The following is a 25193-nucleotide window of genomic DNA, read 5'->3' as shown; positions in this document are numbered from 1 at the left end:
TCCCGGGGAGGAAGCTCAGTCACACCTTTGTGTCTGGCTTTTCTAGTAACTTTCTGGTATCGGAAATCTCGGAACTTGGTCTGCTTTCTGGGGCCTCCACACTTCTTTTTAGGGGCTGGAGTAGACAGTCTCTTAATGTAGCAGGTGGGGAAAAAACTGTGCATTAAAATAKCAAGCGTTAAAGTATTCATTGCTCTTGTGAAACTAGGTGCAAATCCAATTATTTTACCAATATTTGAAATAGGGAAAAAAAAGGCTTTTAGATGAAGAAATGACATAAATTTCTTAAATCGTTTTGCTCGTTTATCAGCACTACAGGCTCCCAGGTAGTAGGAATGAAGGGATTAGTCTTTTGTGTTAAGTTTCATCTAAATTTGATAAAAATTGTGAAGCACCCAGTGGAAACATGACCCACGTGCCCTTCTTTTTCATTCCTGCAAAGCTGAACCACCATGGTGAAAGTGACAGATTAGTCTTTCAAAAAGAAAATAAGAAAAAATAGCAATGGTCTTAAAACCAGGAGTAAAATACAGAAACAAGGCAAGCTCATTTGAAGCAGTCAAGACACTGACTGCTGTTGTGGCTGCCTGACTCATGGAGGAACTTATTTTGTTACAGAACATTGGCCCTTGCTAAGTGACTAATCTTATCTATACCTAGTTGTCTTATCTAATATCTAGTGTTGACATGTAAAAATTATCAGTAGTCTAAAACAAGCTGAAGGACTGAGGCATCCTGGTTTCTTTTCAAATAAAATATACCCGAGATGCTGGGTAAGGCAGTTGAGAAATATAGAAATGGAGGACCACAAGTTAAGGGAGCTTCAGGAGTTCTTTTAGTTCCAAAATGGGATCAGCTGTGTATGGAACAGAGCTGCCAGGTGGTTGTTTAATCTGTCTTTTAATGCACAAAAATGTCCATGCCCCTTCTGCTGCACACAGACAAAACAACACCTGCCATCCGAGAGGGGATTCTTCGGGATATATAACCTTAATTTCAACTTCAGCTGCCTGGTGGCACCTTGCCCTTCTTCTGTAAGAATTTGGAAGGCTCATAGGGGGTTTTAAGGCACTTTCAGCTCAATTTATGGATGAGGAATTATGGAGGATCTGCCTGTATCTAGCAGAAGAGTGTCAGAGTTTATCCAAACTGTATCAGTTTTTATTACTCGTTTTCAGCATTTTATAGGTGTTATATTAAATGGGTCATGTAAAATCGATTTTCATTAAGTCAAAGTCTTTAGGAAATTGCAAGTGTTGAAGGTATGCAATGCCAACACTTAGATATTTCTGTTAAAATATTATTTTATATGTCTTCTTTGTTATAATAATATGGCATAAATGTAATAAAAGACTRTCGTCTAACGTATAAAGTTATCACTTTATACGTTAATGCTGGAATTATACATATTTTTAATATGAACAAAATTATGTGAAAGTACAAGGGAGGGCTGAATAGATTTTCCTTTTTAAGTTTTTAGTGGGTTTCACATTTTGAAATTCTCATTACAGTGCATGGAAACTACTAACTAACAGAAAAAAATCTGTATCGAACTTTACTGTGAACTCACGTTAACATTACTAATGAGAACAAGTAAGACTGAATCGGAGAGGGAACAGAGGATATAATATATATATTTTTGCGTTTATTACTTAAATTCCCCCTTTACCTTTAAATGAGGATCTAACCAAGGTAGAATTTAATAACCTGAACATTTCCAACTTAGCAATTACAATGTTTCAGCTTTAGATTTAGACAAGCTTTACCCAGTTTTTGAAGAATTCACCTTAAGCTGCCCTTATCATCTGCTAAGGATAATCCTRTTCAGAGCAAAGTGCAATTTTAGGCAAGTCAGCTGGAAGTTGGGCCGCACAATTTCGTATTTACTTACCTGTTTTCACCTGGTTGTTTTGCTGTTCTCCTTGTTGCTGCTCAAAGCCAGCAGTCAGATGGATTCCAAAAATGACATTGTGAAAGCTGGCATCTTAAAGGAATTAATGTAAGCCTGAACTCATTCTTTACAGTTGTAATCTAGCTGCCTCTAAGTCTCCAAAAGCCTCTATCTATAAAAGTAATAACTCATACCAGTTACGGCTGAGTTTCCGTGTCCCTTTGTGGGATTCAGGATTTGAAGAGCAGAAGAGAGGAAGATAGCTTATCATAAAACGTCTGACAGCGCATACATCAGACGGGTTTGCTGGATAAAGATGCAATCTTCACCCATCTGCTCCAGACAAGCTTATAACTTTCTTCTTCTTTTGCAGATCACCTACAAAGCAGTCAGTTCCTTTGACCCAGAAATAGATTTATCCAATCAAAGCGGACGCGTCTCCAAGCTGGGCAACGAAACGCACTATCTCTTCTTCGGGCTTTATCCCGGCACTACCTACTCCTTCACCATCCGAGCCAGCACAGCTAAAGGCTTTGGGCCTCCGATCACCAATCAGTTCACCACTAAAATATCAGGTATTTCACTGGAGAATAATTGTGTGTGTTTATGATAATGTCCCAGGTAATTGCCTTGTTGTTTACTACAACAATTTGGAAAGTATCGGTAAGTGTTCACACCTGAAGATGTCCAAGGGAGATACACTAACATCTTTGAAAAACTTTCAAGTGCTTGAGTATTAGCTCAGCCATAGGTAGTTTGAAATTCCTATTCACAACTCTAACTTACCGTGCAAGAGCCCCATGAATGATGTGCCTGGAGTCAGTGCCAGCTGCTTTTGCAACACTTAGCGTAGGGTTTTTTGGACATGAGGATGAGGGCTCCATTCAGAGCTTATTCACCCTTGACGTGATTCTAAATTAGCACAGGAATGGTGCTGGAAAATCTCCCTAATGAGCCATGAAGAATTGAGAGCAGAGCAGAGCAGGAGTCCCATATATCTAGTGCTTGCTTAGGAAGTGTAGCCAACTGCCAGCCTGCTCCTCGCAGGCCCCTGGACTGCAGTGGATACGAAACTGTGTTAGACAAGAACTCTCATTGTAGATGCTTCTCCCGTCCTTCATTTCCTGTCCTCAATGCATAAGGGAAAAAAAAAACCCACAAATAAGTGCTAGTCAGATATAGAGCAATTAATTTCTGTCATAAGAAAAGCCAGCTAATGCAAGGTGGAAATTACTGTTAATACAGGTGATGATTGTAGCGAAAAAATATCAGTTGAYATATTTCAAGTTAGAAGTTATTCGTAATTAAAAGTGAAAACRAAATTAATGTGAAACAGTAAATACAGGGTTCGTTTTCCATCCCTTTTCCCACCGTGCGCAGGACCTTGCTCTTCCAGCAATCAACTTCTGACGTAGCGAGAGCTTGCTATGAGTCAGGATGGCAGAATCAGGCCGTATTAGAATAAAGAAGAAAGGAGACTATTGAGAGCAGGAAGAATCTGGGCTTTTGGGAATCACTCTGGAGCTTAAATTGTTGCTCTTTCCTAAATTTGGCATGTCATCTGCTAGAAGTCTTTGGTGTGAAGRGGCGTTACAGGTGGCTGTGGAATGAGAGCGAGCTCCACGCCAGCACGCGGTGCGACCTGCCCGAGCCCTGCTGTCTTCTGCCTTTGTGCTCGCTGCTGCAAGAACAGCAGGTGCTGGAGACTCACCCTGGGTACCGAAACCCTAATTCTTGATGACATAAAAGTAGAAGCAGCATCCCTTAGGATYGTCTAAAAACCCTGGCAAAACAGTAGGTGTCAATTATGTTGCCCTTCTCTGCRTGCAGTAGTAATGCCCACGCCCTGCTGTAAAGCTTGGACACTGCTGAGGTGGCCTGGCTCTCCATATCTATTTTTAGGTAAGAACTTCTTTCCTGTGAGGGTGCCAGAAGCCTGGAACTGGCTGCCCAGGGAGGCTGTGGAGTCTCCTTCTCTGGAGATCTTCCCAACTCGCCTGGATGCAGCCCTGTGCCCCGTGCTCTGGGTGTCCCTGCTGGAGCAGGGGGGTTGGACTAGAGGTCCCTTCCAACCTCAACCGGTCTGGGATTCTGTGTGATTCAGAGGCCACACAGCTTTTCGGCGTTGCAGTTACTTGGTGCCTCCCTCCTTTTGTGGATGTTCACTGAGAGACTCAGACACTGTTTGAACAAGTGGCCAATATTCAAAACTGCAGGTGAAATCAATGAAAACTGTCTCTGAGTCTTCAAAGTTCTCTTGGATATTGTGCCTTTAGGCACCCTGAAGTGGGTACCCAAATTATTTTAAAAGATTGGTCTGAACGTTTGCGCCTTACATCCAGGACTGGAAACAGAGGATAAGGATAAGGACCCTCTCAGCTTGCCAGGGGTTTTCTGAAGATGAAATTTTATTTGTGCAGCATCTCAGAATTGGTAAATACCAATGAAAAGTGATGAAGATATCATTAATTTTTCACAGCTTACTGTGAAGTGCTATGGTCAAAAGTGTTAATGCAATCCTTAGATGAGTAAATAAGAGGGATAAAGGACAAAGAAGGATGTTTATGCACCTTTCAGGCAGGTTCAGCTGTTACCTGAAGACTGAAAAGGCAAAAAAATAGATCTTAAAGAGAGACTCAAGTTGTTGGAGCTATTTAATTTACTTGAGAAGCTTCAGGGTTGACACTGTCTATATGTGGAGCAAAAGCATGGTCAAAGAGATTGTTGCAGTGATTCCTATCTGGTTTTATRACCTCTAAATCCATTAAATGTGTATCAGCACTAACAGCTGTACARTAAGGATCCCACAGTCCATTGAACAACCCATATACTGAGCACCTTTCCATCCAATACAATGAGTAACGTGACAGTATGACAGCAATGAAAGAAGTAGCAAGAGCAGAAGTCAGTCTCTGAGGCATCGTTTTCTTTGGGGCACAAGTGTAATCCCACATTAAGAAGACCCAGCTTAACACAGTGCTAGTGAACATGGTTTCAAACGAAGATACATCGTGTGCCATCATTCACGTGTTCCTTTTCAGGTGCYCCTCTTTGGTAACCTACAAGAGCCTGATTGCCAAGGCTCTTGGGCTACCTCTGAGAGCTTCCTCCTGCTGGGATCTCATGGATATCTTAAAATTGATGATGAATTGGTGTTTCTTTCTTCTCCTGAGGATGCTCTTTAACTGCTGTCTGATACAGGCACTGCAGCTGAAGGCAGGCTGGACTAACGATGTGTTTTTGTTTTTGCAAAAGTCTTTAAAAATATCTCGTCAAGCCAGGACGCGGGCCTTGAAAGAACAAATACAGACATCATGGTTATTTTCCCTCTTTTCTTTTCTGCTTCTAGCCCCCTCTATGCCACCATATGAACTCGAAACACCTTTGAATCAGACTGACAGCACTGTGACAGTCTTRCTGAAACCTGCGCAGAGCAGAGGCGCTCCTGTCAGGTACTGGGAAGGAGGGGGTGAAGTAGGAAGTCTTTATAAAATTAAAACCAAACTGATTAACTTCTTGGGCATGTGTTCTGGGGATTTTCTACACAGCATTCAGTGTCTAAATTCATGTCTGTATTAGCGCTAATTAAATTAAATAACGGGAGAAAATGGAAGTGCTTTGATGTGGAGTGCTCRGGTATTGTTTAAAGGATTTGATCCGGATGCAAGGGGCATGTTCTTTGAAGATAAGGAACAAAGCCACGGCTGCCTTGTGCGGGTGCCCTCTTTAAGGTAATTGCTTCCTTCAGTGTTACAGGTTCAAGGGCATATCACATTTTTTGTCCTGAGCCCTTGTGTCTTTAATAGTCTCTCTCCTTGTTTACCTCCCTGATTTAGGAGCAGCAGCTTTAGTAACTTAGCCTTTTTTAAAAAATATATGGCCTGTAACATTAATCAGGCATTTACAGTTAATTGGGCGGAGAAATGAGGAGCACAATGGAAAGCCACTCACTCTGATTCTCTAGTGTTATGTAATATCCACTAATGAATTTCCAGGGGGCAGTGGTTTATCCCACAGACTGCTRTGCAGCTCCCTGCCAGCCTTGTGCTGGTGGGAAGGGAGAGAGCAGCTTTCCAGAGAGGAAAACAGACCGATGGCTGCATGAGAAGCAGCCRTGAGCTCAGTAGCCCAAACAGAGGAAAATACCTACTAGAGAAATGCAGATTTTCCACATATTTAGCTTTTGTGGGGTTTTTTTTTGAGAAATCAGGTGKACGCTTTGGTTCCTGTGAGGAACGGGTTACGTCTATGGCAAAGGGCTGTTGGCTCTTTCCATTCTGACTGACCTGTTTGGTAATTTCTGTTGATTTGAGAAATGGGAATCTGGTGTATTCATATGAATGAATGAAATGTTCTTTTTGCTTTATTTGGAATATTCGGTATCCGATAGATTTCGTTTCTGTTCTATGCAGCATTTTGCTACATTGGTATCTGTGTGCGTGTATACATATAAAAACATATTCTAAACTCAATATATAATTTTCCTGTCTGAATTTAAGAAAGACGTTCATTTGGTCATTCAGCCAACTTTTTAAAAACAAAATTGGACATGCYGGGGAAATCTGATCCATCTGAGAGAAAACAGAAAGCAATCAATCAGATTTAATGAAACTGATTCAGCAGACTAGATTAGAAACAGAATGGGTTTATTAAATGAATTGAGTTTTGCCTTGACTTCCTAAACCCGTAGTGCAGTCCTCCTAAATRTGAGCTTTTGCATTAAAATAGCACTAGTTGGAGCCATTATTGCATAAACACAAACATGTTAGACCATAAATAAGAAAACAGTTTCCTTCCTTTCATCTCTCTCGTGAGCTAAAGATGATTGACTCCTATAGCAGTAGTGAGACATCAGAAACTTTGGTGACAGCAGCAAGGAGCTAGTTTGGTGATCAGAGTGTGTCAAAGAAGGGGAWRAGTGCTTAGAAAAATAGGAGGAGAAACATCAAACTGCAGAGCTGACAGAAACAGATGAGCACATTACAGCAAATTTACCAAGAACTTTTGCAACARGKCTTAAAACGAGATGAATGCTGGTTGYGAACTCACAATATAAATACTGAGTGAAGCAGAGAGRGAAAGTAAAAGTTCCTTAATACTTCTAACATTTGATTGTGCATTATGTTGCCAAGCATATTGTGCTTGCATGGCCTGCAGAGCACGTGCTGCATGTGGCTTTAACCTCCACTTATATTCCTGAGGTGCTGAGAGTTGAATCATGCTCCATTTCCGCGCTCCGCTGAGGAGATGCCTGTGTGTTGGTCCCGCTCCAACCCCCAGGCTGGTTAGTGCAGATTCCGGAGCTCGCACTGACCCTGTGGTGTAAGTGCTTGTTGTTGTTTCATTGATCACCACGTCAGCCCTCTTACACAAAATTCCCCAACTCCTGAAGTGGATAAAGGGAGCACAAATCCTAGCATTCAAGCCAGTAAAGGTAACACCCGAGAATACCGAATTCCGATATATCCAGTTCAGAAATCCTGCATTTTTTTTCCACATTTTTTTTCTCTCTTTCACATAGAGAAAAAAAATATATGTCCTGGTATCAGATACCTTATTTAAAATTCCCTTTCAATAACCCCAGCAGAGAAAGGGAGATGCGGATTGTTTAAATGTGGCTTTATGTACGTATGGAGCACTATGGAGAGGCGCGGGAAGCTCTGTTTACAGTGATAAAGTGCACATTAATCCTGAAGGCCAAATGGCATTCCAGGTTCTTTTAGAATTCATAAAACTGGACATGATTAAAATGTGTTTGGTCAGAGTTTTAATACAACAAATACTGCTTGCTTTTGTCTTCAATTTCAGGTCTAGCAGGTCTTATGGCTGCTGCTGTGTTTATTTCAAGGAGATTATCTCGGAATTATGTATGTTTAAGGCAGTAATGCATTCAGTAACAATGAATTTATTTGCTTATTTAACTGTTGGCTGGGCTGTTGTGATCTTCTCCTTTGAATTTCAAATGGTGGCTATGTGGAAATTGTGGAATGTATTTGTGGTGCGTGGGTATCGACCTTTCTTCAGAGATACTTATATTTAAAAGTTAGTACAGTTTTTAAAAAGTCATATAAAAACACAATTGTAAGGATTTCTCATATAAGAGTTATTCAGCCTTTATTGAGGGCTTCACTTTTCTAAGGCAGTTTCATTTCCACCTTGTACTTCTCCAAAGGGAGTTGGCCTGAAGTTTCGAAGACCTTGGGGCCAGATTATCTGGGGTTACAAAGACTGCTGCAGTTCTGTTTGCTGCAGCTGAGGGATCTTAGTAAAAAGATCTGACTCATACATGGGAATGGGAAGTGTAATGCTCAGTGATTGCTCGTATTTATTTTGTGTTACTCATTTACATTAGGAAGAGCTGGCGATTTCCTACCTCCTTCCATTATAAAAGGTTTTKGTGACCTTTGCTGGAGAAGTTTTCTGTGTTTTGCTGCGAGTTTTTAGCTTCYGCAGGGAGCAGGCAAATCTCTTTTTCTGATAAACTTCCATTCAGCTTAGCCACGATAGAGGCTGAGCTTGGATAGAGGTTGCCACGTCCTTATCTCACTCGTGTGATCAGCGAAATCCTGCCACTGTAGCTGCTTCCTCCTGCTCTTCTGAGCAAGCCCCGAGTAGGAACACCCTGGATAGCAGCAGGAACACCTGGTGATAGGCAGCCCTTGGAGGAAAGGAAGCAGAAGGAGAAGAAAGAAGCCAGGACCACCTGGACTCGGCTCTGCCAGCCGGTCTTTGTGGATGGGTTTGGACAGGAGAGGGTCTCTCCTTTCTTGCAGCGCAGACGCCCGGCACAGCGCACTGGGTCAGCCGGGCTGCTTCAGGAGGCACCGCTTGGCATCCAGGCCTTGCCTGTCCCTRTGGAATTGCAGGCTCCCTCCAGAGGCAGCCCCACAGCTCCTGGAGCTGCAGCCTGTGCCGCAGTGCACAGGGTACGGTCACAACTCCCAGCAGCAAAATGGAAATAAAGCCTAAAACACAAGCAAAGGAGACCCCACGCAGGTAATCCACAATCCACGAGAGCTGAAATCCCCCACAGGAACGGGAGATGCTGGTAGGAAGGCAGTTTGGGTGCTGCTGTGCCCCCAAGGCACCCCCTTTATCATCACTTTGCCTCCTGTCTTCTGCAACACGCAGAACAGGTGCCCTAAAAAGAGAACAGCTCTRCTGGGGAAATTAATCTGACTTTTCTTACATGCAGTGCTTATTTTGCAACATAACTTACTTCTAATCTCGCTTCCATAGAGAAGCAATGTATACTACATTCCAGTCCCCAAAACTATGTTCATGTTTTAGGTAATTTGAAGCACAACTGAGGACTGTCACGGAATTTCCAAACTGTGCATTCTCTAAGGCAGTATGCTCTTTTCTACTACCTCATCAGGTAAAAACTTCAGGATGTGCTCAGACAGTCTAAATTTTACTGAGAATTGCTTTTCTGGCCTAATCCAGACCTTTGAAGACCTGTGGTAAATACGAGGTTCATTTTCACAGATGGAATTAAGGCTGTCTGCATATGGACCCAGATGTAGGCACATGGCATGATTGCTGTGACACTTGACGCCCTAAAGAAACCTATCATCTCAGCAAAAGTTTGGCTACTATTTCCTTCTGCATGTGCCTCCTCTATTTGAGCAGCACTGGGAAGGAGAAAATTATATTTTTCAGCTTGTCACATCTGAAAAGTAGCAGCTCATGCTACACAATATGCAGCAGCTTCCTGCTAGAAGGCCCAGGCCTTGCACACGGAGCCGGGGCCGCGGTTGCTTCCTCAGCCCTCTCTCATGTGTTCCAAGGAGGAAAAAAAGACACATCTTAGGGATCATCTGTGACGCTTGGGAGACCTTGTGCAGGGCCCTCCAGTCTGACTGACAGCCTCTCAAAGGAGCCACTAGTTCCCCTTGTCCTTGCAGCTTGCAGTCTTCATCACAGCACTCACACAGCAGCAAAGTAAGTTGCCCCACTGGCATTCAAGAAATCTGCAGGAAAGAATGGGCAGGATATTTGGAAAGCAGTGGCAGGTACTGTCATTAGAACTCAGAATGCAGCAGGGCTGCAAGCACTCTGAATGCACAAAAGTTTCACAGTATTTTCCACAGTCTCTTTAAAGAGAGCATGGGACACTCTTTGCTGTTGCAGGTGCATGCCAGGCTAAGGACTGGGCCTAAATGTGGAAACCCAGTTCTCAGAGGTGATACAGACATCTCAGTCCAAGTTTATGTAATGCAAGGTAAAAAAGCAGGATGAATTCCCTGCATGAATTAAGGAGGCAGAATCATGAATGTGATTATAAATTTAGGCTAAGCGAGCAATGAGTTCTGAAATGTAAGAGTCACCTTTGCTTGCAGTGTGAGCAAGAGCATGGCAACAGCACATGCAAATAACAGCATTACAGTGTCTGTATTTTTAGCTCTGACCTCTTATAATCCCTACCTAGCACGTTTTGTAATCCCAGCGTGTTACTGTAATTTCTTGCTCTTCCCAGTGACATTGCACGGGTAGTAAGGCAGTAACAAGAAAGAAAGAAAATCTCTTGTAGACACAAGCAAGGAGAGCACTATCAGAAATATACATGAGAAGGGAGAGATTTGGAAAGCTTCCTAAGAAATGGAAAGTCAACTTTCTGCCTTTTGAGAGCTCAGATAAAATGGTCTAGATGTTTGGTGGGTTTGTGATAAAGAAATGGTTATGCTGAAATAGTGTTCCTGTGCCGTTTAATACGGCATTACTAACTTCACAAGTGTCATGTTTAAATTCAGCCTTTTGAAATACCGTCAGACCACAAGGCCTCCATAGCATGAAGGCAACTTACATTCTGCTCTTTTTTACTTGCTTGTCACAAGTATACAGTACTTTATGTTGTATAAGGGTCTGTAAACATGAAGCATTGAATTGTGTTATTGAATTGCAGGGTCAGCTCTCGCCTGCAAACCGTGTTCCCAGATTATAGCTTTACAACCCATAGGCTGCCAGTAAACTGGTTTGAGGATGTCCGTGATACTGAAGGACCAGGGCTTTATTGATGCCCATAATTGCCACTTCTTTATAGCAACGAGTGTAGTCATTTACAGCAAAAGGGACAGCTCTGGTTCCATGGAGGGGGCTGCACGGTGATTCCTTGCGCAGTAAAAGTGCTGCGATTCTTGTCGCTGTGTGGCAGAGCTCGTCCTTGGCTTGTCCTGCGGSCTGCAGCTCGTGGTGCCCGTTGCCTGCACGGGCTCGGAGCAGCTCCCGTGCCCTGCGGCTCCATGCGCAGCGCCTGGTGCCGGCAGCTCCCGCGGGCCCTGCTGAGCAGTCTTGTGTGCCAGGGAACCCAGCACACGAGGTGTGTGCCAGGGAACCCAGCACACAAGATGTGTATCAGGGAACCCAGCACACGAGGTGTGTGCCAGGGAACCCAGCACATGAGGTGTGTGCCACTGGAACCCAGCACACGAGGTGTGTGTCAGGGAACCCAGCACCACTGGGCACTGCCACGCAGCGGGACAGCACTGAGAGTGAATGGGTGCGGAATGGAGGGCGCTCGAGCAGGGCCAGAACAGGAGAGAGCTCGTTCTGTATCTCCAAATAGATTACTTTTCAGTTTCAAAACTCACCGTTTCTTTCGCAAGATCTTTTAAAAAGTGCTTAAAAAGGGCTTAAATAAAGTGACAATCAAGAAACTTGCAGCATTGTTGCCAGGCTTCACGTTTGCATTCTCTGACCTTCCCTAGTAGACACTTCTGTTTGGGAACACAAAGCTTTTACACCTCTTCCTATTCAACCAAGAGACCTGAAATCTTCCTCCTTTCTCCCAGAGTTTTTGCTGTGTCTTGCTTTAGATGGTCACGGAATGAAAAGCAGGGCGGCAGGGAGCGCGTCCAGCCTTGGGATCAGGCAGGTTCTTGGTGAGCGCTGCTCTCCCGCTCCTGCGAAGCTGCTGCTGCTGCCTCCCTCAGGGACACGTTAGTCCTGCCCCAGGGGCAGGGTGAAAGGCCCTGCATTAGTCCCTCCTAACAGTCCCCCGGGTTTCCTAGGAACCCGCTGCTCTTCCCTGGTGGCTGTGGGTTCGGCTCAGGTGTCTTTCCTGAGGCAGGCGCTTGGTTTTAAAACAGGCCTGAAGAATTCAGGGACCATAGTGCAAGAATTACGACTAAAAGAGAGGTCATATTTTATGTACTTAAGTTYAAACATGGGACAACCAGAGCAGTCTTTAAAAACGGGGGGAAGAGGTGCTGTCGTCCCATTTTCACTGCCGGGATTTGTGCTGGCTTCGCTGTGTGTTCTGCAAGGATTGAAGGAGTGTGTAAATCGGCCACCTTTTCTTGGGTGGCTGTCGAATGTGATAATGTGGGGCTGTACTTTTTGGAGACATTTTAAAGGGATTTTTTGGAAGTGTACTGCACTAGGCATTTGTTACCAAYGGAGTTAGCTGTTGTGAGCAGGGTGCTGAAGGAGCCATTCGGGATTCATACCAAATCCTGGCTAGGAGTTGCCAGGTGCAAGCAGCTCWTTCTTGTCTCTGATATTGATATTGATCAATACCTGTCTCAGTATTGATATTCCTGCATATTTTGCACGTGTCCCCTTGCCCTCTCCATGAGGCCAGTGCACACTACAGCTTCACTCACGGCAGTGAGTTATAAAAACTAACTTACATTAACACAAAGCAGCAGGGTGTTATGGCCTGAGTGAGCAGGGGAACGGCAAACCTGTGTCACGGCTGAAAGAACTGCGAGAGTTAGACTTAGCCTAGCCAAGTAAGGCTCACATAGGATCTGTACATCCTAAAAACACATCCGAGGGCTTTGCTTTGGAGAGGGAAAAGAACCATCTCAATTAGAAGAGCCCAGCAGTTTGTTTTCTGTGAGCAAGGTGAGTGTTTGCTAGTGGGCAGGCCTCATATAAGTGGCTGGATTGATAAAGATTCTGCTACTAGTGCACAAATGTAGAGGAGGATTCCTGACTCTCAGTATAAATAATGTTTGATTGAGCTCTTTCGTATGTTGCTGTACTAAAGCATTTGATGTAACGTTCCAAGCAAACGAGTAAATGTTTTGTTTGATATGATGTAGTATTAAATAAGATAAAAGAATAAAGAGGGATGCTACATAGAAAGAGGGAGAAAAGCTATAAATGTGCTCCCTGTGAAACACTGCCATTTCCCATATGTGATGCTGAAGGATTATTCATTTTACTGCACATTAATGTGAAAACTTTCTGTTATCCTGCTCGTTTAAGCAGGAAAGGAAATCACTGGCGTTTACAAGAAGCATCATGACTGCAAAGCAATGCTAAGTAAAAGCTAATCTGCTCGACTGGATTACATTAAATGACATAAAGAAACATTAGAGTCACTTACTGGGCTTCACCACTGAAAGCAGCAGCTCTTTAGTCAGGAGCGGTGTAAATACAGCAGCCTGAAATGGTCTCAGGGAGCAGTGGGACAGAAGTCTAAGACATTGTTAAAAACGTTGAATTTAGGAAGAGTTTACCATGGGGAGAGAGGCTGCAGGCAAACAGATTCACTGTGTTCTCCTACCTGGAGCTGGAGCCTTTTTCCAGATTAGCCTTCAAGGAGAGCAGAGTGCAAGGCAAGAAGCTCATCTGCGTTTAACAGCAGCTCTAATCCCGAACGGCGCTGGACCTTTTATCTGTGGCCAGGTTTCCTGCGGGAAGAGCAGGAAGGTGTCGTGCTGCCAGGGATTCTGTGCCACCTGATCCTACCCGGATCGTTGCCAGTTCTGAGCAGAGCAAGAGTTGCACCTTCCGTGGCAGAAGAGAAGGTCAGCCCTGTGTTTAGCCACAGAAGCCCCGAGAAACTGGGTCAATGCCACAAAACCAGGCTTTTTTTTTTCTGTATCTGCCTGCTTCATTCTGCACTGCTGACTAGTGTGCCCTGCAGACCCTTCTTGGCAGAGAAAATAGGACRAAAATGAACGTGGGCAGTTGCCTCCATTTCCAAATGGCTGGACCAGGACCCACTGCATTTTAGTTGTGGAAAGAGCTGGTGCCATTGGGAGACAGGAATTTTGCCACATCTTAAACCATCAGAGCAGGTCTGTTTGAGCTAGTTTCTTAGGGCTCCRTGTTGTATCCCCTGATTGAGCAGATGGAAAACTTGATATCCCCTCTGATTGCTTTAATGAGCAGTAAACAGTTTTCAAGCTTTAAATTGCAAAACCTGTTGCAATTGCCTTGTGTATTCATTCAGCTGTCTCAGCAAGTACATTTCTTTTTTCTATGCTACGCACAAGCCAGCAGGTTGCAGAGCTTCCTTGAAAAAAATAGGCATTCTCCCTCTCTTTATTTAATCCACTTATTTTAATACATCCATTTGCTTAATTCCCCAGCCCAATTCAGGAGCAGGTTTCTCACAAACAGCTTTGTAGAATACAAAAAGATCTCACTGCTTCAGTGTTAACATCRTATCATAAATCTATTAGCTGATCTCCTGCTGTAAATACCACCTCCTCCTTTCTGCAAAACCCCCAAGCTCCTTGATTAATGGGCATATGTGTTATGACTATTTTGCACTCATGGGTAAATGGATAGGAGTTATACAGTTACACACCTGGATGTTGTTACATGCACGGAGCTTGGATTCCTCATGGTCACTCTTGGTTGCATAGTCCTGCAGTCACTGCAAGAGTTTGTSCTTTGCTGAAAAGTATTGGATTAGAGAACTGCTTACTTAGAAACTTAATTTCACAACAGAGGTGGTTTTAGTGTTTTCTAGTAGCATTGTCCCATCTATCTATTGGCTTTTTCTTTCCCAATTGTTTAGATTTGTTAAGCCCTAAAAATATTCCCGTGGAGGTGTATCTCTCTGCATTGCTACTTTACATCGATAAGTCRTAGGTTTTCATCTTACCTTTCTAACTGCACACCCTAGGAATTTGCAGAGCACAGAGTGAAACTGCTGAGCTACGATGCATCTTCCAGCATTTGCAGCATCTAATATAATAAAAATAAATTGGAAGCTGGAAGGAAAAGGAGTCATAGTATATCTTACCATTTTTGTTTCCATTTAGGGAAATCTTCCTATTCCTTAAAACTATTTCTCTTTATTTATTTATTTATCCGTTATTTTCTCTTTATTTTTCAAGTCCTTTTCCCATTACTCTTGCAGATTAGCTTTGGGTGGCTTCTACTTTTCCCCAAGGCTGTGTGGGCTCCGGCCCGTGGGGCACAAGGTGCCCTGAGTTGCTTTGAGCACAGCGAAAACTCAGGCAGGCTCTTCCGTGGCTCTATCTTGCTCAGTTTTTCAGTCTTTCTGAATCCCATGCAGTGTTTCATCCTATGACATCCAGCATCCCTGAACACTGTAGACTGAGAGCAGCACAGTGTAAATTTCCTAAAGATATTCTCAAATCTCARAAGTATTCAGTCTAAAGAACATAGCCTGTTCATCCAGTTTAGTTACACGGGATCCATCTCTCAGGTTTTCTTAGGAATCCAGGTAGATTGACCTCTTAGAGCTTGCTAGGTCTGTTCTTTACCTGCGTCATGAGCCTGGGGAAATAGCACCATATCCTACTGTTTGGAGAAAGACGGCTGGTTTGTGCAGGGGGAAGGAAGCCCCAGGATGTGGCAGGGCACCTATTGGCAGCTTTGCCAGAGTTGGGTGCTGGGTTTGATCCTTCCAGCCTGGCCAGCTGCACACCTTCTGCTTTGTTTTGCTTTGCTTTGCTTYGCTTTGCTTCGCTTTGCAGGCTTTTCTCAGTTTTCTTTGCATATCAGGGTCAGGCATTCGCTTCGCAAACACTGCTTCTTATTCTGAGATCAGCTGCATGACATCTCTGGTCGTTGTGTATTGGTTTGCGTGTATTCAACCTCCAAGATCTTCCTTTTGTTTCCTCCTGATGGATTTGTATTTTACTATCACTGTACAGCAGTGTTTTCCTTCGGTGAGGACGACTGAAAGGACCAGTCAGCTCTGCCATGGCTTTCAGTTTTGGCTGTTTCATTCAGATCCTCTCTATTGCCATTCTTTTTTAAGCTAAATGATTTCAGACAATTTTGCTTTAATTTCTTTTAATCTATAATTTTAATCCTTGTTCTGTGCTTCAATTGTTTTATAAATTGGCCTTGGCAACACCCAAACTTATGAGCTTAATAAATAGTGTAATATTGGCTGATAAAAAACACTTTGCTTGCTGTACCAAGATATATTTTTCTCTATACACTTAGGAACTTATCATTTTTCTGTGTTCTTTTTAAAAAGAAATTAGGTGAAAGACAGAAAGCTGATTAAACAGCTTTGAAAYGGCTTCTGGATTGTTCCAAGTATCATAAATGTAAATTAATTGAAAATATATTTTGCRACGTGGTTCCAAAAATATGGCCATAATTTCAGCAAAATTCACTGAAACAGAAAACAATGTAAAAACTTAAACCTTCAAGGATTCAACTGTTCAGATAATTAATATCTTATTCTATCATATAAGGGCACATTTTAGCCTGCAATGATAGATAAGAAGGCTCTGTTCTTATGATTTGGTACAATACATAGTATTTCAAGGTCATATTGTTTGATCTGGACTAACTTGTGCTTACACCTGTGCTTGTTGACAGTCCAGGCACATTTTGCTAAGGCGCTTTTCATCTGAACTCCACTCTCAGGTAAATTGAACGGATGACACATTTTTATTAAAAGCATCTTAAAATAGTTTATATTGCACTGCTGGTAATTTTGGGGGGGAGAAAAAAAAGAAAACAAAAGGCTTTCTAAGAGGTTAGGCTCCCATCCGCTTCAGCCTGGCTCTGAGAAGCAGCCTCRTCCGACTGAAGCAAAGACGTTTAGAAATGACTGTTAGTTCTTATCTATCTTTCTGCCATATAAGGTGATCATTTTGCATGGTGCATATAATTTCTAACCTTTAATTAAAATTGCTGTGTCCTTGTACTTGTTACAAATTTTTAATTAYAAAATTGCAATGGCATCAAAGAGAAAAGTGCTCCGATAAAGAAATCCATAGATTAGTTAAGACAAAAAAGAGCATCAGAAAAAACTCTTTCATCCCAACCTAATTTACTTGAAATTCTGCGCCTGATGTGAAGATTAATAACAGGTGGCCTTTTAGGGAGCACTCAGCTTGAGTCTAATGTCCAAGTTGTTCCTTTATTATCCCAAGCCCCCRTAACTAAAGGTTTTTTTTCCTGCAGCCCTTTGTTCCCAGTATAGGACTGTAATTGAGTTCATATTCCTCACCAACCTCTCCGCTGTAATTAATATTTTATTCTATGCAGTTTTATCACTAAATAGCCCGGYGGCAGGGTGCTGAGCCACCCACCCGGGCACCCACAAAAGCCATGGGGACTTATTGCTGTCGAGCATGGGCCTTGTCCAGAGCCAACACAACCCACACTCGCACTGCCCAGCTAATGCCCCAAAGACACCAGGGACTGAGCTTAGCAAGCCACGACTAAGAAAAACTATAGTTACCACACTGCAATATTCCACACCATGGATCTATCTATGATATCAGGCGTGCGRCAGCTGACACAATTTGCCTGTGCAAGGCCAGCTAGTCTCTGTTTTCATTACGGCATTCTGTGAATAAGATCGKTTTAGGCCGGGTGCCTTTTGTGCTCAGGGTTGCCTGCTGCTTTCGGAGCTTAGCTGAGCAGGAACACCTCCAGAGCCTGGCAGATGTGAAAGTCTGATCGTTTAAGTTGCTTTGCTGTTTGTGCTTTAAGGGGGAATAAATCAAAAGTCACTCCTTTCACTACACTGCATCCTGAAATTAGTTTCATAGCTTCTGATGGGAAGAATGTGTTCTTAATGCGGGTTTGAGAGACTGAGACAGTCTTGTCATACCAGTGCAGCAGTTGTGATTAGTGTCTTCATAAGCAGCTGCATGTACAGGCATTTACCAGGTGACATTTATTTCTGTTTCTACTCACTTTTTCCATCGTGGCCACCAGAAGATCTCAGAATAGTGGATTTGTGGTATATTTTCCTTTATTTTCACAGGGCATGCCTGGTTTACATTCAGTTTGGAGACCTGTGAGCAGGCTGCAAAGGAAGTAGAAGACCCCCCATTAGATGTTGCTAGTCTCAAAGCTTGGAGAATCCAAAGCCTTAGCTCAGCTTAGGCCAGCACCATTTAAGTTAGTGCCATTACTGCCTGTGCTTTAAATTATGARCGTAAAATCTTGTGGAGAGAGTTCGCCGAGCTTGCCGAGCGCAGACAGCAATGGCGGGCCCACATACAGCCTGGAAAAGGCCATATGTGCCTTTCCCACTCGGAGCTCCGCAGGTATCCAAGGAGCTGGGCACACTGAGGGAGCCCCCACAGCTCCCTGAGGGCCTGAGGGAGCCGCCACAGCTCCCTGAGGGCCTCAGGGCGGCACACGGACATGTTGAACGCACACGGAGTGGGGCCTGCTCCTGGGTTAAAACTTCAGGCTTCCCGTCATAAACCTTGTAGCGTTTCTTGTGTTTATACGGCTTTGAAACACCTTCTGCTTCAAATGGCATTTAAAGAACTCGACTACCCGATCAGTGTAAGTAAGTGGAACGTGATTGTCCCTTGGCTGTAAAAGAGACATGACTGAAGAGGTTCTACACGGCCAAAATAAAACGATGGCAAACCTATTAGAAGGGCAGTCAGCCTGGCCCTGCCGTAGCTAGTTAGTTATCGGAGAAGCCAAGTGTCAGAGGGTTCATAAAAATACCCAGCAAGTCACCTGGAGTGTAAATCCCTGGTGGCAGCTGTTCTTGGATAAGCAATTTCCCCAGCAAAAGCTTATAAAAGTGTGATGGTATTTCATGATGTAATCATGGTAATTAATAATCTTGAGTTCTTATTTTTGTTTTCTTGACTGATTTCTTTGATGTTTCAAAAGATCCTATCTGATCAAAAGAAATCTTTTGATTTCTTGATTGATTAATTAAATAATGCTTTCATTGTTAATGTAAGTATTTCTTTTCCTGAGAAATACACCACCATATTTCTAGTATCCTTCTTAGCTTGCCACTTGCTATACTCTGAATTTAGTAGCTAGGTATCACCGATGCCACGTGGGCAGATCTACAGTCTAAAATGTCTTTTAAAATGTCAAGCAAGTGCACAGTTAATACCTGAGACAATTTATGAACAGATTCTCTTGCCCAATATCAGATAAATTTGTACAAAATGAAGTCAGGGTGAAATAGCACCGTTGTAGGTGGAGTTAATTTTATTTTCACTTTCCGCTTACTTTATTGTGGTGCAGGACTACGGAAGATGTACAAAATCTGCAAATTTGCTTGACACTTGGAAAATTTGAAAAGCAGCCAAATGCATGAATCTGYTGCAAGTATCAAGAGCACAAGTCACAGAGAGGACAGAAATGTTTCAGAAAAAGTACAGTGCTTCTAATAATAGTTTTTCATGTGGTCTGCAGATTTGAGAACATCCTTTTCTTTCAGCAGAAGAAATGAGAATTGAAAACATTGCCTTCACAATGACAAACTGATCTATACACATATATTTATAGAAGAAAATAGGGGCAGAGATGCATGGTTATATCTAAGTGTGAGGAGCTACTAATGCAACGTCCTTCATCAGAATGAGCACATCAATATATATTAACAGTCAGTGCCTTCAACAGTGGGGGTAGGAGTAGCTTTATTTTATTTTCGGATTTACTAAATTTCAGCAGTAGGTAACAGGCATACAGTTTCTTAAGCTTGTTTAGCAGTGTGGCAGTATCATGGTAGTATCACTTTGAAGCAAATCCTAATTAGGCACCATTTAAGTAATCACAAGTAATTAACCGTGAGGCTCTATGCCTAAGGAAAAGAGAGTGTTTCTTTTTTTTTTTTATCAATATTTATCAAAGATTTTTTTGTTTTGTTTGGGGATTTTTTTCAGAGAGTGATTTTGATTCCTTTGGCAGTCACTGAATCCCAGTTACAACAGAGCAGTCTCTGGTGCCACCATTGTAGTTGCCATTATATTGGACAACTATTCATGTACAGGTTTGTCCAACAGTTCTTACCCATTTCAATAGACTGTTCTAGTAGCAAACTAATAATTGCTGAGAAAAAATGTAGGTTAATATAWGTATTGAATTTAGTGATTTGAGAAAGGGAGGACTTTTATCAGAATTAACTGGGGAAAGCTAAAATTGCAGTCCAGCATCATACTGTACATTTTTTTTTAGTGCAGATTATCCACTATTACATCTCCATTTGCAAACTTTTAGCTGCTTCCTAAAAAAATACAAACCTAATTYGTGAAAAGGTTTTTCTTTCTCTCCCATTCTTTCTGAATTTGCATACAAAGCAAAGTTACATTTTGAGTCCGCATCTACACTAACACAAATCATGAATTCCATCATTTTGTGAGCATGAGAGGCAAATAGCTGATTAAGATTACAAGGGGGAATGTCCACTGGGCATCTTCTGTCCCTGACTTGATGTGCACGTATTCTGCAGAGGAACAGGTCGTGTATGAGGAGCTAAAGGGGAAAAGGAAATATCTCAGCCTCAGGAGGCACTGGTCCGGCGATCAGAAGACCGAAGGAACGTGTATCATTGTCTCATGTTGTTTCTTGCAGATTTTCTTCTGAGAAAGAACAAAATTTTGAAATTTTCTCTTGAAAGAAGAAAATTTTGGCCTGGATGCTCTTTCTGAAAACAGGCTTCTCCCTGTTTTTTCCCTTTCAAAGGATGTCTCCCTTAAATCCTTGGAAGTCCAAATTCATCAAAGAGATGTGTATCAGTTCTTCTGTGTTTAGCAGAAACCTTTAAATCCCTAACGAGCTTATGGTGGCCAGTGCTTACCACTTGCACCATCCTTCTGACTGTGCTGCAATGAAGGTGTCCTGCAACCAGGTTTTTGGTTTTCTTCTCCAGGGATTCTGGTATCCTACTCCGTTGGCAAAAGCCGTTGAAGGAAAGCCAAGCAAATACCCTCACCTTTCAGTGACGTGGTATTCCCCATGCAAGAACCTTAGGGATATCCTGCATATATACATAAGAATGAGAAGGAGAGCTTTGCTTGGATGTTTTGGGTTTTTTTTTTCCAGAAAATCCCTTTTGTGAATGCTGGCTTTTGAGTCCTTGAGCCTGCCCAGGTGAAACAGTTGGGCAGCCACAAAGAGCCTTGAAACCTGGATCCCTTCCCCGCAGGGGCCTTGGTCCCATGAAAATGAAGCTCCTTTCGACACGTGAGAGTTTGTGACGGGCAGCACCTCTGCGGGCTGAGCTAAGCTGCCCTGTATCTCCCCCTTTAGGGTATTTCTGCCTTCCCTGCTCCGAGAAATAGGGCTCCGTGCATGACAGTTCGGTCTGCATCGGATGCAGCAAGATATGTGGCTTTTTCCAGGTTTTCCAGTGAATCGCAGTCCCCTGCAGCTTGCGAAGTCCCAGGATAAAGCCAGCCCTGGAGGGGGAATCACCCCATTCAAGGCTGCAGCAGGTCACTAGCAGCCAGGATTTACTGTACCCTTTCCTACCCACTGGAAGCAGGAGCTGGCCCACACGCTTAGAAGGTGCTTGAGTTGGAGGAACTTCTTGTTTCTTCCTTGTCTTCAAGTAAACACGCAACCAACACGTTATAGTAATAGAAGAGCCCCTTCACCTAAAAGAAAAGGCAATAGGCTTTTAACACTGATGTATCGAGCACTTACATTTGGCCAGCTGCAAAAATGTTCATTGCTCCTGTGTTGTCAATATTATGTGCAACGTTGCCCACTGTTCCTTTTCTTTGTTTCCAGTATATAAACTTGTTCACAGTGCTCACATCGTTGTTGTTATTGGCACAGAAACCTTAATTTGCAGTTGTGGTTTGATGGTGGTGGTGGTTTGGAGGGKTTTTTTTCCATTTTTACTGTAAATTCTCTACTTTTATGTCTAAACATGTTTTTCTGAGGCTTTTTTTTTTCAGATTATTTCATTTTTTGCTCATTTTAGAAGCTATTGGAAGTCAGGCTAGATGTTTSCTGGACAGAACCTAGAAGGTGTCTGTGATCTGCCAAGTAAAACATTCCAGCTCATACTTTAAGGGAGGGAGCTCTCTTGAACAGGCTTCTCTGTCATAAAGTGGGCATACTGAGACCCTCCTTTTGCTGGTGAGAAGCTCCCTGGCCTTAGTCCTCTGGAGTCTTTGATCTCTTCCCTATCATTTTCATRCAAGTTCTCTCTCTCCAAAAAATAAATAAAATAAAACAAAACGCCCATCTCTTATACAGATTGCTGAATTTTTACTGCTTGGGCAAGAAGAAGCCCCCTCCCTTATAACTTAGCTGCTCTCTGCTCTTTCAGATGGCCCTTCGGGCCGCAGGGAGGGACCCTGTCATCYCCTGGGACCAGTTACTGCTGTAGCCAGTCCTTCCAGCCCATAGATGCTGGTCAGAACAGAGCCATGGTCTCTGTTGGATGTGCAAACGAAATTCCTCTCTTTTTATCCCTTGGGCAACACCTGCAAAGGTCACCCCGGTCACAGGAGCRGGACTGTGGCCTAAGTGATTCGCTGGCTCCGCGTTTGTGCTGGAGAAGACAACGGCCTGGGAATATTTGGTGCCTTATTTATTATGTATTGCTAAAACTCGTGACCCGATGGCAAAGCCTAAGGAGCTTTAATGCAGAGATACCCAGTAATTCAGGGATTTTCATCATCACCTGGGGTTAATGCCATCTCTGATAAATACTGAGACCCTGCTCAGTAGGAAGAAAATTAGTGACAATTTCCAGTAGCTTTCTTCCATTTGCCTGCTTGTCGTAATTTATTAATTCCTGCCCTTTAAAGAGGGGCATGAATTTCCTCATTTTATTTTAAAGATATGGCTTACATATAATTTCTGGTGTATAATTAAGTCACAGCATYGATTATGTCTATTAATTTTTCTTATTACATATCTGTATATATCCTATCTTAGTTATATATCTGTATGTACACATACTTTATTAGGAATTCCCTATAATATATGGTTGGGTGTAAGGAATGAAACAGATCAACATTTCTAGTGCTGTTCTATATAGCTGTGRGTTGTGAACATGCCAGAGAGAACACGTCGCAACAAGACACTGTTGTGACAGCAGAGATTGAGGGAAGTTGAGTTGCTTGCACAAACAAAAAGCCTCTCACAAAGATAACTATTTATTAAGAAGCTGTGTTAATTAATAAACTTGGTCCTTAACACACAGCAAGCAAAGATGTATGATATATTGCCCAAAGAAACTGATATTAAAACAGTACTTAAAGGCTTAAGTGGCAGAAGGCTCTTCAACAAGCCTGGCAGATCTTTCAGTGTCCGCGTAACTACTGATGAAAGGGAGGGGAGCCTCTGACTGCTGCCAGTTTGAACGAAAGAGCCCATTAATGGACTGTCATGTTTTATGTTTTATATTTTTAAGAAGGACTAAAAAGGGCTCTGTTATCAAGAAAGGAAAATTTCCAATTAGACTCTACAGCATCCCTATTAACACACAATTTGCAAAAATGGCCTAAGAGTTTACAAARCTGATCAGAAGAGGGTTAGCAGAGCTTAAAAGCTTTGCACATTTCTGATGATTGCAATAAATTGTGGCCATTTTGGTGAAGCATCTAGTTTAAAGGACAGAAAACTGGGCTGATATCTCCCACGGTGAAGTAATTGAGCTTGTTTGCTCTTTGTTTCCAGTTTGGAATTACTTCTGGTGACATTTTTGTAAATGACTTAAATTAAAAAGTTTTTATAAATTCATGAGCTTCCTAGAATGTATATTCTAGACAAATTTCTTATTAAAAATCCCAAATTCCCTGCTTGTTTCCCAGTAGCCTCTGCTGAAAAAAAAATTATTTAGTTTCTTTGATTAAGACTTGTATTAGTTAAAATTTGTGGGGTTTTTGCACATCTCAATGCGCAATAATATCCTGATTCAGCAAGTTAGTTAACCCCATCATTCTATATACTTCAGATGTGATGTACCCTTAAGTCTTCTTTTAAATTATGAAATGCCTTATATTCAATTCACTTGTCKAATGTCTGAATCTTCTCAGCATATTTGAATATGAGGTTAAAATGGTTGAGGTTTTGAATTTTTTCTTTTTTTTGTCTTTTCTGGCTTTGTCTGAAAAACAAATTGATGTTCATGAGATGCTTAGAGACTTAGATTTTATTTTAAGCAATCCCATTTCASTATCTGAGAAGCTCGTCTCCTTGCTGAACTAAAATTACAGTGCTTATGCTGTTGTATCTGTGCCTCTACACAATTACTTAAATTTGGAACTATTTGTCGTTATTAAAACAAAAAGCAGTTTACAAATGCATAAATGCTGCCTCTCCCACACACCGTTTTTTCTCTCCAAATTTGAAATATTTGAACCCTGAGTTAGAAATAATTCCCATGTTGCCCTTTTCTTGATTCTGCAATAAGTTTCAGCCTCTCTTTAAGCAGATTTCGTGTTCACTTTCTAAAGCATTGGAATTCTATAGCAGAACGGTATAACTTGAATTAAACCTAAATTAAATTTCTTGCCTTCAGAAAGTTCAATTTAAGTCTTACCAATAGCTGATATACTTTTGACACCTTCCACTTTTATTCTTCAGGCTACAGGTAGGAAGACCATCTCCTCTGTAAAGCAGGGGCATGGAAAAGGAATAACGTAATGTTAGATGGGCAGGAAACATGACTAACACATCAGAGAAATAATAGAGTCCTGATGTGGTGCTAGCTCAATTCATTAAGCTTGAACCCTTTTGAGCACAGGCAATTCAGCTGCTACGTATTCAAGCAGGCAATTTTAACTGTAAGAATTAGAGCAGGCGTGCGGATTATAGTTGTAATTGGGACGATTTTGTAAAATTCATTAGCCAGATGATCTCATTTATGCCAATGCAAAACGTATCGCTCATAAAGTTCTGCCAGGTTTCCGTTGACCCAGGTGCTCATAATGTGTTAATTTACATCAGAGAAGCAGCACTGTGTGGAAATTGGGCAGCAGATAGGATTTAGTTATTTTTCATTAGCACTTGGACTTTGATAAAGGGGAACAGAAAAGAGCYGCTTGACCTTTCAGTGCTTAAATTATTAAAGAGCAAATAGATTTGAGGCCTGGATGCTTGCAAATCTAATTTGTCTTGTGGAGTAAGGATGAAAAGACATTTTGAGTTTGAAATTGCTCCAGTCAACTTAGCTCTTTCTTTAATGTATCTGAAGATGAATAGATAGCAGGCATTTAAAATGTAATATACACGGAGGAGCGCATGTCGTGCAACTGATAGGAATCTGGAAGAGGAAAGGAGCATTTTAACAACGGGTTTGTTTCTAAAATATCTGCAATTTGTAGCTGTAGTCACTGCGGGAAAAATAAAAAACACACCCCCTTTAACCAATACTGAAACAGGTAAT

At 42.2% G+C, this 25193-nt stretch overlaps 1 protein-coding gene across 1 annotated transcript in view; it reads left to right on the top strand.

The window, feature by feature from the left end:
- The window catches only part of PTPRM (protein tyrosine phosphatase, receptor type M), a 328512-nt gene that overhangs the window by 133909 nt on the left and 169410 nt on the right, over positions 1–25193 (top strand). Inside the window, exons 9-10 of the mRNA XM_026035379.1 lie at positions 2265–2466; positions 5241–5343. Of these exons, the coding sequence (XP_025891164.1) occupies positions 2265–2466; positions 5241–5343 (305 nt within the window). The remainder of the gene's footprint in view (positions 1–2264; positions 2467–5240; positions 5344–25193) is intronic.

Source organism: Nothoprocta perdicaria, unplaced genomic scaffold (assembly GCF_003342845.1).
Source record: "Nothoprocta perdicaria isolate Ctin4 unplaced genomic scaffold, notPer1 scaffold_16, whole genome shotgun sequence".
Classification (NCBI taxonomy): Eukaryota; Metazoa; Chordata; class Aves; order Tinamiformes; family Tinamidae; genus Nothoprocta; species Nothoprocta perdicaria.
Note: the sequence above shows the minus strand (reverse complement) of the source record. Positions and strands in the feature narration are given on the sequence as shown.